General features: G+C 37.5%; 1 protein-coding gene across 5 annotated transcripts in view; it reads left to right on the top strand.

Annotated features, from left to right (window-relative positions):
* Positions 1-16872, top strand: part of NSD3 (nuclear receptor binding SET domain protein 3) — a 94354-nt gene that overhangs the window by 40185 nt on the left and 37297 nt on the right. For 4 of the 5 annotated variants that reach the window (XM_016210457.2, XM_016210464.2, XM_016210472.2 and 1 more), the window contains exons 5-12: positions 80-234; positions 1773-2288; positions 3964-4090; positions 10063-10160; positions 12233-12278; positions 15169-15299; positions 15663-15791; positions 16422-16548. In XM_016210457.2, coding sequence (XP_016065943.1) covers positions 80-234; positions 1773-2288; positions 3964-4090; positions 10063-10160; positions 12233-12278; positions 15169-15299; positions 15663-15791; positions 16422-16548 — 1329 coding nt within the window. Of the gene's footprint in view, positions 1-79; positions 235-1772; positions 2289-3963; positions 4091-10062; positions 10161-12232; positions 12279-13166; positions 14790-15168; positions 15300-15662; positions 15792-16421; positions 16549-16872 lie in introns of those variants that run through there. The other variant, XM_016210483.2, reaches the window with a different exon arrangement.

The following is a 16872-nucleotide window of genomic DNA, read 5'->3' as shown; positions in this document are numbered from 1 at the left end:
CAGCTTAGGTTCATATTTTTTGCGAAGTATATGTGCATACTTATGTTCTGAAATGGTTAATAAGGATTTTTACTTTCAGGTGCCCGGGAATATCATGTCCAGTTTTTTAGCAACCAACCAGAGAGGGCATGGGTTCATGAAAAACGGGTACGAGAGTATAAAGGTCATAAACAGTATGAAGAATTACTGGCTGAGGCAACCAAACAAGCCAGTAATCACTCTGAGAAACAAAAGGTAACTGACGTGTTAACATTATCAATCTAATAGAGTTTTTAAAAGGACTTCATAATTTAGTAGAACTTTTAATACTTGAATTCAGACTATTGTTAGAATGGCATTTTAATTTCTTTTATTTTGATTTTAATAACTTATTCTGTCAATAGTTTTATACGTCATATGAACAGTGTTATAGTACTATTAAAAACTTTACCTGTCTGCTCTAATACAACATTGGAGTCTATTTTGAATTAATATAGGTAAGTCTAGTAGATACTAGTGAAACATGGATTTTGCCAAGGATTTTTATTCTTTTTTCTATTTCAGCATCTTTCCATAATTTTCCTTCATTCTTATTTAGCAAAATATTTTATGAACGTAAAGCTTTAAAAATATTTAGTGAGCACCTACTGTGAGAGAGGCACTGTTTTAAGCATTTTATATATATATATATATATTAATTCATTTAATCTTCATAACCACTCAGATGTGGTAGATACTATTATTGTTTCTACAAATGAAGAAATTGAGGCACAGAAAGCTTTAGTAACTGGTTCAACTCAGGTCACACAGGTGATGGAACCAAGAAACATGTTTGATGTGGCAGTAGATATTTTAGGATTTTTATATGAACTCGTGATACTCTGTCTGGTTGAGATTTTTAAACTCAACTAATTTTAGTGTGGGTCTCTTGTGATTCAGAAATTTGTCATGTTTTTACACTTTCAAAGCTAATTTGATCACAGAGGATTTTGATTAATTTTATCATACTTAACATTTTATGGATTTATATACATCGGTCTTTGACATATACTATACCATTTTATAGTTTCATTAGCTAATTTCTGGCTATCTCAGTCTAACCCCCTGGATAATTCCTAAATCCTTTGTTCATCTCACGTAGCTCTATTAAAATTTCCTTACATGTCTTGCCAACCCAAAGTCTTCTTATCAACCCTGGACATAGATACCTGTGGAAACTCTGATTCAGGTTTACTTTTTCTTTCATGCATTTCTGCTTTGCTGTGTCTTAACAGCTTACATTTGTTCCTTGGGGCTCTGTCCTTTCTCTTCATTCTGCCCCATCTGCATTATGGTATAAACTAGCAGCACAGCTTCAAATGCTGGCTCTTCAAATGCCAGCTAGCTTTGTCATGATCTCTGTAGCACCCTGGAGCTTTAGGGTATCATTCTTAATGTTAGTGTTTTATTGGCCACTGAAATTAATCATTTCTGTAATTCCTCTTCTCTTTGTCGTCATTAGTGCTAACTTTTTATGAAGATGATGTTAGAAGGACAACTCCCTCTTTGAGGGACTTGTCCAGCAGGGTGGTCAACAAAGGAGGAAATATAAATGAGTGAAGACCTGCATGTCATCTGATAATAATACCAATTTATCCAAGTTATAGAGTAAGAACATTTTACTGATTTGACTGAAGAACCTGAAGATATTTATGTATACCTAGAAATGGCAGGCTCACTGGGAAATACCTTGTGGTTTAAATGTACTCATTAGTTTAAAGTGTGTCTGATAATGCCTATATCTCTTTTTAAAGATTCGGAAACCTCGCCCACAGAGAGAACGTGCTCAATGGGATATTGGCATTGCCCATGCAGAGAAAGCATTGAAAATGACCCGAGAGGAAAGAATAGAACAGTATACTTTTATCTATATTGATAAACAGCCTGAGGAGGCTTTATCTCAAGCAAAAAAGAATGTTGCCTCCAAAGCTGAAGTTAAAAAACCCCGGAGACCAAGATCAGTGCTGAATACTCAGCCAGAACAGACCAATGCAGGTGAGGTGGCCTCCTCACTATCAAGTACTGAGATTCGGAGACATAGCCAGAGGCGGCACACGAGTGTGGAAGAGGAAGAGCCACCTCCTGTTAAAATAGCCTGGAAAACTGCAGCAGCCAGGAAATCTTTACCAGCTTCTATTACAATGCACAAAGGGAGCTTGGATTTGCAGAAGTGCAACATGTCTCCAGTTGTGAAAATTGAACAAGTGTTTGCTCTTCAGAATGCTACAGGAGATGGGAAATTTATCGATCAGTTTGTTTATTCAACGAAGGTACCTCCTTTTTTCACCTTGGTTTTTGTTTTATTTTTCCCCAGGAAGCAGTATTTAATAACTAGTTAACCTTGGTATTTAAAAAAACAACATCAGGTCATAATTTAACTACCCTTTTTATCCACTTCATTGAAATGTACAGCCAGTTTATTAGTCTGTTTCAGATGGGGCAAAAAAGACATAGGCAAAGAGGCTGTTTTTCTTCTTCTTCCCCCATCCCCTCTTTTATAATATCCCCATCTGTACTTGATTAATCTTTAGCTGTGCAGCCAAAATTTGGACTAGCTCCCTAAAGTTGTGGAAAAAACTGGTCACTTTGCCTGTTTCTAGTTTGTATAGTTAGTTTTTCTTAGTTGAAAAGTGTGCTTCTCATTAAATCATTTTGTCAGTTATCTGAATTAACCTTTGTAATAATTGTACCTACTGATCGATCTGTTTGGTTGCACCAGCAGTTTTTTTAAGCTCATGTTGGCTTGGGATCCTAATTTTTTTGGAGAAATAACCAGAACTTACATTAGTTCTTTAACAATTAACTATGGCGATAGCTTGGGTATGTGGTGAAAATAGCTTCTTCAAACTGAATATCTCCATCATCCAGCCCCAGGCCCCCATATAGGGAACTTATATTTTAGTTTTAATACTTTAAAACTCTTTCATAAGATTTATAATTCTTATTCTGTAGACCTCTTTACTACCCCCCCACCAATACCACAATCGTGGGCTTGTGAATTCGAGTTAGTAGCACCTCATGGATGAGTACTTTTTAAAGAGTTCTGTATTTCCTAACATTGTCACATGCACATTAAAATAATTAAATGTAGGTATGCTTTATTATTGATATATTTCCCTAGAGAGAAGTGTAAGGCTCCTCTGTTTACCTATTTCTTCCTATAGGTTCTACCGATTTCATTAAGGCTAAACTACTTGGAAAAACTTAAGTTACAGTTCCCACTTGGTTCTGCTGATAGCGTTGAATGGCAAATGAGTACTCTGCATCTTTTTTGAACATAGATTGGCTCCATTCTTGCAGCTAGTTTTTAATCTGCTTTTAGATGCACAAATCAGACTTTTGTAACCTCCTCCAAAGAGTGCTATGTAAATGAAATTTGAGATAAAACTGACCTTTTATAAATGAAGGCTTAAAAATACATATATATTTATAAATCACTCCTTTATTTCACTGCATTAAAAATACTTAAAGCTCTCTGTTTCAAATTGCTTATTGAGTACACATTTTGGTTACCATGAGTGACATATTTCTGTATCTATGGATGTTCTTGTCTTTCAGCATGTGTTGACACTTTCAACAACATGTGTAGTAGGTAGGGTACATTACCAAATGAAGATGCCTAGAGTTCTCTTACTGTGACGTGAGTAAAGGGAGAGACTGTTCAGATCAGAAAATACTTTGTTTTTGTATAGAAAATTATGTGAAACACATTTTTTAGTGATATTCGTCATCTGGACTTAGACATATAGATCTCCCACCCCACACACACACGTAATCTCATTGTACATTTTGGAACACATCCAAATGACTTTTAATAAAATTGTTCTGATAATGACTAAGATAATTAGCTGTGATCAAGGCCATATAAAATTCAAGCAAATTATAATCTTAAGCTATTTTTTTATAAGCCATTGATACCTATTTTTTATTTGCCTTATTTTGAAGGGAATTGGTAACAAAACGGAAATAAGTGTCAGGGGACAAGACAGACTTATAATTTCTACACCAAACCAGAGAAATGAAAAGGCAACTCAGAATGTATCATCTCCTGAAGCAACATCTTGTTCTGCAGGTTGGTATGAATGAAGAGTACATTGATCTATTTTGAGGTTATAGTTCTGCTCTGCTATAACATGGTAGCTATGTTCCTAAGAAACTTTTAGTTATAAAAATCTAATTATATTTTTAAAAAAACAATAAAAGCAATTATTTCAATAAGAAAGTGGTTTAGGGGCTAGAGAGTTTATAGTAACAGTTATTTTTCCTATAGGAATTTAAAAATAGTGTTACCGACGAGAGGACTATACCTCAGTTCTTGTCTTCTTGAAGGAACGATTTCAGCCAAGAGACAAAGCTTAGAAAAGCAAGCAAGAATTTATTGACCACAGCAAAAATATACTTAGGACAGTGAAACAAGGAAGGGCATAGAAGAAGCAACAAGAGGGCCTAGGCTGGGCTGCTTTGGCTCATTGGGAAAGCAGAGAAAAGGGGGCCTTGGAGACAGGTTCAGGTGGGGCCATCACTCGGTCTTGGACCCTTGGGGTCAGACTCGACCTGGGTTTAGCAACATCAGGACTTGAGTTCTGGCTAGGAAAGAATTCAGAGCCAAGACTCAAACTATAAGAGAACGTTTATTTATAAAATCACAAAGGTAGAAGAAGTAATTTGTAGAAGAAATGGACTGAAGAAACAAGTTATAGAGGCAAAGGAAGGGCCCTTGGAGCTTGGGAGTGAGGAAGGTGATGGTAAGGTACCTGGGAGGGAGAGGAGAAGGGGAAATGGAAGGGGGAAGAGAATGGGAAAGGCTAAGGCATAGGCTCTGGCAAGCTCCCAGGAGGGAGAGTACACGGGGTCCTCTGTCTCAAGGACTTCACGAGTGGATTAGGGGAGGTCCCAGGGGAAGATCTTAATAGAATAGTCAACAGTTTTCCAGGTGTGTCCTTTCTGGGTTTCGGTCTCCACTGATTGGTTGGCTGGCACAAGGGCCGGAGGTCATTATTCAGTGCAGCTGGTCCTGAGGTCAGCTGTGGCTGGTTTTTTTGCTTATCTGGGCCTGGAGCTGAAATACAATGGAGGTTTCTCGATGTTATCTCTAAGAAGGAAAGGTCAGAGGGGTCCAAACCTCGTGACCAGGGGATATGCTAGGGGAGGAAAGGTCACCCTGAGAGCAAGGTCCCACCCTACAGTTGTCCTTTGCTAGGCACCTGGGGCTTTCCACCCTGGTATCCTGTACCTGGCCAGTCGTCATTGCTCTGCTTATGTCTGTCTAGCTGCCTACCACAATACCATGAATTGAAAATCAAGCTATATTATTTTTGCTTATAGGGCAAATGCCTATATTCAGTAAAATTGTGACTGTTGGAATAGCCAAAGTAATTTTTATTGAGGGACTGACTTACTAAGGATCTTATAGTTTAACTGAGTGTCCGGTATGTTAGGTTTATATAACAGTATTACTGCTTCATATAGCCATCAAGTAAAGAGTTAGATATCAAACCAAGTTGGCCATTTGGAATCTTAGTTTAGGAGAAAGAAGTTTGTTTCACTTTGTTCTTTAAAAACTTTTTTGGAATCTAAGAAGTGACCAAATAATTTTCGAGAAGGATTAAAGTCTTAAGACCTGAGGTAGTAATCTCGAATCATTACTAACTCAGGCAAACCTGTGATTTAGTGGCACTAAGGGGTAAATATTTTTTGTAAGGGAATTTTGAGGAAGGTTTTTTGTTTTTTTTAAATATGTCTTTATTTCTTCAGAGAGAAGAAGGGAGAGGGAGAGAAAGAGAGAGAAACATCAATGATGAGTCATTGATCAGTTGCCTCCAGCAAGCCCCCTACTGGGGATGGAGCCCGAAACCCAGGCATGTGCCCTGACCAGGAACCGAACCACAATCTCCTGGATCCTTGGTCGATGCTCAACCACTGAGCCACACTGGGCCAGGCTTGAGTAAGATTCTTATTACTATAAAACCTAAGTAAAAACAATCATTGTTTAGGAAAGAACTTGGGCTAGTTTTCTTTAAAACAAAAAAATAGGTTGGGGGCTGCAGGACAGGGAGAGGTGGTGTCAGAAGAGATGGGCATATGTTGGACCAGGCATATTAAACAATATGCCTTTATCCAAAATTGAGTTGGAAAAGGAAGCCATATGAAAGTAAGGAGGGAATAGCAAAGTCTAGAACCAGATTTGCAGCTTGTATCTGTTAGTGACAAAACAGAATCAGAATGTTACCAGACCTTGGTTTAGCAGCCTCGTAGTTAAGTTTGGCAAAGAAAGAATTCAGAGCCAAGGAACTCAAATTATAAGAGAAAGTTTATTTAGAAAGTCACAGAGGTAGAAAAGATGAGCCAGCTGGGCTGCGAGGGTTCAGAAAATGAGTTACAGAGGCAAAAGAAGGGCCCTTGGAACTTAGGAAAAAGGTGGAAGGAGAGGGTGCTTGAGGGAAGGAGAGGGTGGGAAAAGGTGCTCGCAGGTGATGGGTGCTAGCAGGGTTTTTATCTGCTCTCAAAAGGTGGGGATCTTAGGAGAGGTCCCAAGGGAGTAGCTCAATAGAATATTCATCAGCTTTCTAGGTGTGTGCTTTCAGTGTAGTGGTATCCACTGATTTTCAGCACAATATCAGGGGGACATTAGTTATTGCATCTGTTCCTGATGTCAGACATGGCATAGTTTCATCTGGGTTTGCTGCTTTTCTGGGCCTGGAGCTGAAACAACTGAGGCCTAAATGTCATCTCAAGTTTGACCAAAACTCTGACTCTCGTCAGCAGACCCGAGGCTCTGCCTATGAGGTCATTTGATGCAAGTCAGAACCTCATTGTTCTGAGGGCTTAATGCTTAAGGGAGTGGTCGTGCAAGGGCTTGTATGGGAGTCAGGTGAGGCTATTCTCTTGTCACCTGTAATCCTTCTCTATGGGAATCTACTGAATGAGTAGCAACATGCCAGGGGAGGAAAGGTTGTGGAGGAGTGGGGTCTGAACCGCATGACAAGTGGTATGAAAGATCAGAGGGTCTAAACCTCAAGACCAGTGATATGCTGGGAGAGAAGAGGTCACTCTGGGGGTGAGGGTCCCACCATACACAATACTTGTTTTTCTCACTTTTGCCCATTGCTAGGTACCTGGGGCTTTTCCCCCTTGGTGACCTTCGGTACCGGGCCTCTGGTCCTTGCTCTGTTTATGCCTGTCTGTCTACTACCTATCACATCAAAACACTGTTAAAAAAATAATGAAATTATTATGTTGAAGGAATGAATAAATGGACTTAGATTTTGCATTAATTAGCCATAATTGAAAATGTTTGTTTCCTTCTTTGAATATTAAAAGAATCTTTTGGCCTCCGCTCTCCATAATCAGTTTTGTTATCTTCCTTTACACTAAACTGTTGGTAATTTATCTGAATTTAAATGTGATACTTAGACTAGGAGGATCTTTATTTAAACATCTGTTTTCTCCTAACTAGGGAGAAAGTAAATTCTTCATATAATATTAGACTGATCTTAAGTATTATACTTTTATTTTTAATGGAGCTGGTTTCTTTCCTTCTCAGCCACTGAACATTTTATTTTCATGTAGTCTTTTCATTGTAAGATTTAAGTTCTGCTATGGACTTTTTCTCTCTTCTTAACTTTTTTTAAATGAAAGGTAAAGTGGAATTTTATAATTCTTTATATCTGGAAAAAGCCCAGTTTCTTCCCAGGCAAGCACATATAATTAGGTTGTAAATTAATATTGGGACCTTAATATAGAGATGAATATACCAAAGCTTTCACCTTGGTTTAAATTTGCTTACCAACTGTGATTGATAAGTGTATGTCATTTTATTTTTTAAAATATTTTTATTGATTTTTTAAAAATGTTTTTTGTTTGTTTTGTGTGGGTTTTTTAATTGATTTCAGAGAGAGGAAGGGAGAGGGAGAGGGAGAGAGAGAGATAGAAACATCAATGATGAGAGAGTCATGGATCAGCTGCCTCCTGCACTCCCCCTACTGGGGATCGAGCCTGCAACCGGAGCATGTGCTCTAATCTGGAATCGAACTGTGACCTCCTGGTTCATAGGTTGACGCTCAACCACTGAGTTACACTGGCCGGGCTGTATTTTGTTGTTTTAAATGACCATTTTGCTTCTTGTGAAAATAGCTTCAGTACAGGCATACCTCGTTTTATTGCGCTCTACTTTACTGCGCTTCACATATGTTGTGTTTCTTCCAAATTGAAGTCAATACCCTCCACCAGCCAAAAAATTAGAACTTGCTTTGTGGCAGTGGTCTGGAACAACCCACAATGTCTCTGAGGTATGCCTGTAATTGAAAGTCAGAAAAGAGACTTGATCTTCCTTCAGAAACTTGTTACATCATCATTATCTCAACTGATGTTAACTACATAGGGAGAATTCTTGAGAATTCCTAGTAAATTTGGGGGATGCATAGAGTGTGTGGCATTGCTGCATTTCTGTGGTTGCAGAATTGTATTTGCATTTATACTAGGTTTCTAAGCTACGTTCCAAACCCAAAGATGCTTACCTTCTCTGTCTTAACGTAAACATCATACTTTTTAGTGACTTTAAATGTAGTGAAATTTATGTGCTATATGAGTAGCTTTTAGAATTTTAAGACATCATGTTGCCTTATCTTCTATAAGACAGTACCTCAGGTATCTACTTGATGGAACATTTATGTTGTCATCCTCAAAACAAGTAAAGATATTTGTTTGTTTTAAGCAGTTCTATTTTCATTTTCTTCTTCCCTCGTAGGTACTTGATATTGATGATTACACTAAAGTATGGATTTTTGGATACTCATGTGTCTGTGAGGGTAGAGTATCTGTTGTTTTGGTGAACATTTTCATCAGTGTTAAGGAGAAAAATGAGAGTAAAGGAAGGAGCTAGTACCTTCATTTGTGACTTCTCTGCTAGAAATGATTAACCACAGCTCAGAAACTATATATTGTTATCAAACTACCTACTCCCTCCCCAAAATAAAAGTAGTGGAATCTTCTTTGTTTTGGCCTTGAACTAAAGTGAGGGAATCTACTTACAAATAAACAAGAACAATGAAAACAAATAATATACAGGTGATCTGAAGGCTTTACTGAAGTAGCTTATGCCTGATTTTATAGGAAGTCTTAGAAGCTTTCTCCTATGGTAAGTGAAAGATGGTTATTACCTAGGAAGGACCATTTAGATGGAGCTCCAAAAAGATGGAGAACAGCTGCACTGAAGGTATTGCTCCTTCTCAGGGCCACAGACGGTCATTCCCGACGTAGTATTCTTTCAAGTTGTGATCTTCAGTCTGAGTTTTACCCTTTCCAAAATGGGGTCCATGTGAGTCCTCTGTTTACCTTCAAAGAATTTTACTGTTTAGAAATCTTAATAGTTTCTTGTTTTACCATTGAACATGAAAGCCTTGATAATTTGTTTCAACTAGTTTTCCATAATTAATATTTCTAAATTATAACAAACCCCTTGATAGTCACATTAATGATTTGGTTTTGGTCAGCATTGTTGTGCATTTCCTGCTTTTCCCCCTTTTGTTGTTAATAATTTAACAGTAGCAAAACTTGTATAAATGCACCAAGCACTGTTAAGCATTTTACACATATCATTAATTTAACCCATTTCTTAAAATGCAAAATGTGTAGTACTGATTGAATTTTGAACCAGTAATTCCTAAGGTCAACTGAGAATAAAGTCACTTTCATCCATCCCCTCAATCCCTTCATCTCGTCAATTATAGTTACATAAATGTGTTTATCTGCTTTTAAGAAGAATAAACTATGTGACTTTATAATTTTAAAAAGTCCAGTCCATCTTCGTTTGTAAAATTTAGGGTCCTTTATTAATCCTAGTCTCAAGCTATCAGCCTTTACAATTTGATCTTATAAAAATTTTTATGTGCTCCCAAATATTTAATAGCTTTTTAGTAATTTAAATTAAAAGACCAAAAGTAATAGATCAGAAAAACAGGGAATTTGGTCAAATCTTAATTACACAAATGTCAAGCCATCCTTAAATGAGTTTTTATTTATTTGTTTGTTTAAATTACCTCTTAGGCTCAGAAAAGAAGCAACAAAGAAGATCAATTAGAACTCGTTCTGAATCAGAGAAATCCACTGAGGTTGTGCCAAAGAAGAAGATCAAAAAGGAGCAGGTTGGCTTCCTACATGTAGAGAGTTAAAGCATTGTATTTGTAAATCTTGTGGCTTATGTTGGTATCTTAAAAAAAGAAAAACTTTCTCTACCTTGGGTTTCCTTTCTGGACTATCTAATGCTTCTGTCCTGGTAAATTCCACTGCCCTATTCTAACCCAGCCATCCCTGTGATTCTGCTTCAAGCATTTTCACAGAACACAGTCAGGCTTCAGGAGATGGGAAGCCAGTGGTGCAAGACTTAAGGAATTCCTCACATTTATTTTCAGATTTCTGTTACAAGCAAAATGATTTCACGATTTTTATTGGAACCATCGATGAGTTTCCTTTAAAAAAAATTATTTTTTTTTTAAATTTAAGCTGCTGGTATGTATTTTTTTATTTTTTAAACATATCAAATTAATTTAACTACAAGAATTATATTTAAGAAACAGATGATCATAGATGATTTCTGTTGGTATCACAGATTTTTTGGAATGTTATTTTCACAATGGAATTGCACTCACCTGCTGCCGGGTTATCAGATAAACACTTTTCAAGTGGGGGGAAAAAAGGAAGAGGAGCATTTTGAAGGGTTTTACACCAGTGTAATCAATTTAGTGATATTCATATTAAATTACCTTTTCAAAGACATTTTTAGAAACCATACTCCCTTTAGTTAAACTCGCAATCAGAATTTTTCTTAATGTTTTATACTGAAAGAAGATCCATTTTTACAGCCCAGACAGCTGCTAAACAAAAAGACTTCTGAATGGTATTAGTTCCAATAAGCTTTATATTTTTAAAACCACTTAATATGGAAGAGTGTGAACTTTCCTATTTATTTCCTTATAAACTTCCAAACTTTAAAGGTGACTTTGTGGGCGCTCTATGGTATCATCAAGCATGTAAAATAATTTTCCCGGAAATATTTAAAATTTCAGTAATATACTAATTTGTCATTCATTTATCATAATTAACTTTCATACTTAGGAAATTATATTCCAAAAAATCTTTCTAAGCTCTTGCAAACCTACAATATTCGTTACCAAAATGAAGTTGTGATTTTGCCAGCTGGTTTCCAGATTCAGTCTGTGACCAGTCAGTTTAAAACTAATAAGCAGAATGAGTACCGAATGGGACAAATTGTTAATGCCACTGTGTTATAGTTAGTAGTAGAACAGTACCAGTGATTGTTTAGAAGATTTTATATTTGTATTACTAATTGTATCTTATAAAAGCGCTTCTGTTGTATGTTTTTTTACCTGTTGTAAAAAAAATAAAAATATTTTTAAAAGCTTAGAACAATCCTTAAATATTTACAAAATGTGTTTCAACATGCATATTTCACTACATTTTTAAGAAACATAAAATTCAGTTTATAGCTTAAACAGGAACTCCTCCAGACAGCATCCTTTCTTTAATTCCAATGGTTCAATCCTAAAATTACCACGTGTTTTACATACATTGGCAGAATAACTTCTGATCTCGCTCTCCTAATGTAGGATCAAGACACTGTTCATAAGACACTCAAGAAAGTGCTTTTGCAATATCACAAACTTATTTTCTTAAGTTTGTACTAGCAGCAAAAGTATTGAGCTTCCAGCTGTATGGAGCCCTGTAGCACTCTCTACAGAGAGGGTCCTGATTCCCAGCAACTTAGCTGTGAGTGCAGGCGCGGAAGGGTCTTAAAGTGGCGTGAGTTACATTAACCTGAGTATCATAGTAAGTAAAAATTTATCCTAACGTCTTTGGGGCGGGAGGGGTTTATAGCAACATCGGGCTGGTTGCAGAAACAACCCCTCTCCTGCCTCCCAGACACTGAGGAAAGCATTCTTGTTCTCTTCATCTACCAAGGGAATGGTGGGAGTCTTTGCTAGAGAGCATGTGGCTGTGTACTCAGCACAGGCAGCTAGGATTTAAATCCTCCCTGACCTTGAGACAGAGAACTTTACCCAGCAGATGGGACCAAGTTCAGATTTCAGATACATTAATCACTCATCATTACTTAGATTGATGGAAGTATTCGTGTTTCCTCTGTTAATTAAAAGTGAAAATAATTCCTCGTTAATGCCATATTTTTCTGTCCAAACAGGTTGAAACAGTTCCTCAGGCTACAGTGAAGACTGGATTACAGAAAGGTGAGTTGTTATAATGTTGCTTTGCATTTCCTTGATTAAAAACAATTTTAAAGAATTATTTGTACTTCATGTATTTTTGTTTGTCTCTGTAAATCATTGTTGCTTTTCAGTCAATAATTTGTGTGAAATTGAAGTATTCCTTAGTGTGTGTGTGTGTGTGTGTGTTTGTGTGTGTGTGTGACTTTTAGAATTGATATTATTCTGTACCTCCATGTGAAAAGTCTTATTTGTTTTATGTAAATTGGAGAGCACCACGTAGACTTGATACTGTTTCCAACTTTTCTCCATAAGTTTCTGGGATTTCACTGGTTTATAAACTAGGGATGTGACGAATCCACTTTTTTTGGTATTCGACTGAATACCGAATAGTAGCTATTAATGTTTGTCAAACATGGACTATGACAAATCAGACAAGACAACCTGATTGAAAAAATCTTGCCACGTTTATTTTTACAGTGCTGTAAAATCTTTTTGTAAATTAAAATGATTCATAGCGTATTTATGGCCATTATTAGATGACCTTATGCAAATCTATTTGAGATATGCACAAAGTTTAAGAAACCTTAAACTTATATCTGTATTTTCTGTGTGCAATTTGACTACAGTACAAACTCCATAGCATGATTCGTGCGTTTTTGGTGAGATCATTCAGACTGTATTTAATACCTGTAGTTTACTCTGGGCAAATTGCATTATTAAAAAAAATAAAAAACACCAGCCTCTCTGCATTCTCGGGGAGAAGTCTGCAGCGATGGTCTCCGTGGAGATCCTCAGCAGAACTGAACAGCCTCTCGGAGGGAACACTGCTTGGCGGAGCTCCAAGAAAAGACATCGCGATCGCTGCGAGATTAGGAGGCCTGATTGCGTTGTGTTTCCACCATTCCACAGGGTCGGCGGACCGGGGAGTGCAGGGCTCTGTCAGATTCAGTGACAGCTCCGTCTCCGCAGCGATTGAGGAAACTGTGGACTGAGATTCCTGTACAATTTCATCCCAGAAACTCCAGACTTGTAGTCTCCATGCAAGATTTCTTTGTCGGCGGCTCGATAAACAGTTTCTTTGTTTCCAATTTTGATTTTGCCAATCATCATTATTGGCATTTTCCTGACTGGTTTCTTCTTCAAGACTCTGAACAATTGCTTTAACATTCAAATGATTTTTTTTTTTTTTTTTTTTTTGTCTGTGCTGGATAGGTACAGCTTAAATCATGGGTCCAGCCTAAAAACCACCGTTTAACTTACACTGATCAATTTCAACATGGACTGCTTTTGTTTTTAAATAAAGCATCATTAATGCACATCTGCAGGGTTTTGCCAAACAGCCCAAACTGTGTACATTACAATCATTAAAAGCTCTTTTTTTTTTTTTTTAATGTTAGTGCCGTTATCATGGAGAACAGCATGGCAGCTGTCTTTGGCAGTCTGTCGTTTTTCTAGCATTTTCAGAAACTCATCGGAAATGGCGGTACCTGTGTTTCCCTTCGAAAGCCTCTCAGTACAGCACTCCTGTTCCTCTGTTAAAACTCCTTGTTAATCCAGTGATCTTTTAGGCCAAGGAAATATTTTGTGGTGGTGGTCTGGGTCCATACACCAGCAATGAAGGAGATAGATTTGTGTACTTGTGTTTTTTAATCAGCGTTAACATGGGCAGGCACCCTCATTTATAGATGTAAGGAAACATTCAGTGAAAACTTGTAGACTGGGATGTGATAACGAGGTTCCAGTAATCTGAGCAGTCTAAAGAGACCCACATCCTCCACCACAGAACATGGCTATGTACCAAGTGCTCCTCTCACTCAGCCTGTTGCGGATCTTCATGGCCTCAGGAGACTTGTTTCTCCATGGTCTCTTCTGGACTGCACACTTCCACCATAGCTTGCTGGGCTGATCTAGATGTCTGTTTGTTGTATGGAAAATTTGGGGGAAAAAATTCAAAACACAAACTGTGGGTTGGAATATGAACCATCTCCTTGGTTCCTTGGTACTCACCGTGCCTGATCTGCACATTTCATCGTGGCTGTTTCTGTATAGCCTATACTGCATTAGCCCAAGAGATTGTTGCTTTGTAACTTTTTGCACTATTGTTTTGGCTGGATTTGTATTACACACAGTTTTAAAAAAAAAAAATTCCACACTATTCTCTGCCTTTTTTTTTTTTTTCATATTTATTTCTTCCCGCACAAATTCCACATAGAGGCCTCTCATCCAGCTCTTCGTGATTTGGCTGCACTTGAACATTGATTGTCTGTTTACAACCCTCAGCAATGTGCCTCCTAAATGGCATGACATATGTAGATGTGCTGCAGCACTTGTTAATGGTCACAATAAATGACACTTCACCAAGGAAGTCTCAGATGAACAATTATGAACATCCAAAATTTATTTGGGGGGGCAATACTCAACTAAATTGCAAAATTTGGGGGAAAATGGCACTATCCGTGTACGAATCGAATACAAATCAAAGATTTGTCACATCCCTAATAAAAACAACTTGGAGATGTCTCTGCGACCATATTTGTAAGCTACACAGTGTGTTGGGTTTTATGTCTTCCCCCTCCAAATTGAATGGTTCTTTGGATTGCTCCAAAAAATCAGCTATCCTGCAGTATTGATAGAATTGGTTTTTAGGTTGGAACTTGGGCTCTGTTGACTGAAAATAGCTTTAGAGCAGGAGCACTGAATTTGATGTTTTAATAGAGCGGTTAAATTAAATCACTACGAGGAAAGTCACATGCTTATGAAGTTTTGACTCGTGACTTCACTGTTAAAAAGAGAGCTGTGCTTTTTTCACACTACAAATGAGTTTGGGGAAAGAAAATATTCTCCCACAAAAAAATTAAAAGAGCAAACTTTAAGCACTATTTTAGGATTAATTTCGGTGTATTATATTAAGGTGCCAGCGAGATTTCAGATTCCTGTAAACCTCTAAAGAAAAGGAGTCGCGCCTCAACTGATGTAGAAATGACTAGCTCAGCATACAGAGACACATCTGACTCTGATTCTAGAGGCCTGAGTGACCTGCAGGTAAATATGTTCAAGGGTCTGAGCACAGTGCTCTTTTTTGCTTTGCAAAACCAAGTAACATACATACTGCTTTATCCAACTTATTTGGGAAGCATTGGGGATTTTTTAAATACAGCAAAGAAGTCATTTTGGTTATTTTGTAATGAGTGTCTTAATTTTGCTAATCTCTTACATAACAGAAGCATAGCTAGTTATTTTAATGAGAGTTTCTCTCAAAACACCAGACATGGTATCCAGGTGTTTTAAAAAGAAAGGTCATATTAAGGTTTATTTGAGTAACTCTTACTAGGATTTTCATAGCACCTGACTTTGAGGAAATTTTTATTTTGTTTTTCTTAAAAATGTGCTATGTTTTCCATGTAGGTAGGCTTTGGAAAGCAAGTAGATAGCCCTTCGGCTACTGCAGATGCAGACATTTCTGATGTGCAGTCCGTGGACTCAAGTTTATCAAGAAGAGGCTTTGGAATGAGTAAGAAGGACACTGTGTGTCAGGTAGGCAAGTGGCCTATCCTGTAGCTTGAAAGAATTGCTGTCATATTCTGCCAGTAGTACACTTACCTCCTGTTGGTGAGGGTGGTATCTTTCTAAATTGTGATACTCCTTTAAAGCAAGATCTAAAAGCCATTTTGAGCTCTTCCTTTTCTGAGTTGGGATATTTACTGTCCACATGCAGATGTCAGTCTTTATTGTGAGACTATGTTATGAAATGGAAGCAAATGGCAGATGACTGATTTCAAAAACATTTTCTTAAAATTAAGTTGTTACTAAGTTTTTCATGTATATTTGCCCTTTTTGAAAAGTACTGCTTTGCCCTGTGAAGAAAAGTTAAAAGTATCCAGATTCCAGAGAAGGAATCATAAAAGATCCTTTTAAATTATACCATATTGGGCCTGGAAATAGTTATCTAGTTCAGTGGTTCTCACAGTGAGGGCCAAGGACCAACCAGCAGCGTCAGCATTGTGAGGATACTTGTTGTGAATACAAATTATTTCCCCCCACCCCCAAACCGACTGAATCAGAAACTGTAGGAAAGGGGCCCTGTGATCTGTGTCTTAACAGACCCTCCAGGTGATTCTGATGCCCGCTGAAGTTTGAGACCCGCTGCTTTTTGCTATATTGCAGGTCTGTGAAAGCTCTGGTGACTCTCTGATTCCTTGTGAGGGAGAGTGCTACAAACACTTTCACCTGGAGTGCCTGGGGTTGACATCACTCCCCGATGGGAAGTTCATCTGCATGGAATGTAAATCCGGTAAGCTTACTTACTCTGATAGATACGAAAAGATGAATAGGGAGGAATGTGCTATGCTAGCATCTCCCATGATATCTCATTTTCTTACCCTGTTATGTAGCTCTTATCTTCCTCTCCCATAGGTATTTCAACAAATTAAGACCATTCAGTGTTTAGGCTTCTTAAAATCAAAAGAGTAGTTGGCAATATTATTCTCAGATTTCCTCCTACCAGTGCCTTAATCATAAAATCTATCAAATCATCCAGATGTATTTGTAGTTTATCTAAAGAGCTATACAAGGTATATAGAAAGAGTTATTTTTCGAATGGGTTTGAGTTTTTATG

This window comes from Miniopterus natalensis, chromosome 2 (genome assembly GCF_054644295.1).
Source record: "Miniopterus natalensis isolate mMinNat1 chromosome 2, mMinNat1.hap1, whole genome shotgun sequence".
Classification (NCBI taxonomy): domain Eukaryota; kingdom Metazoa; phylum Chordata; class Mammalia; order Chiroptera; family Miniopteridae; genus Miniopterus; species Miniopterus natalensis.
This window is presented reverse-complemented; position numbering and strand designations above follow the sequence as displayed.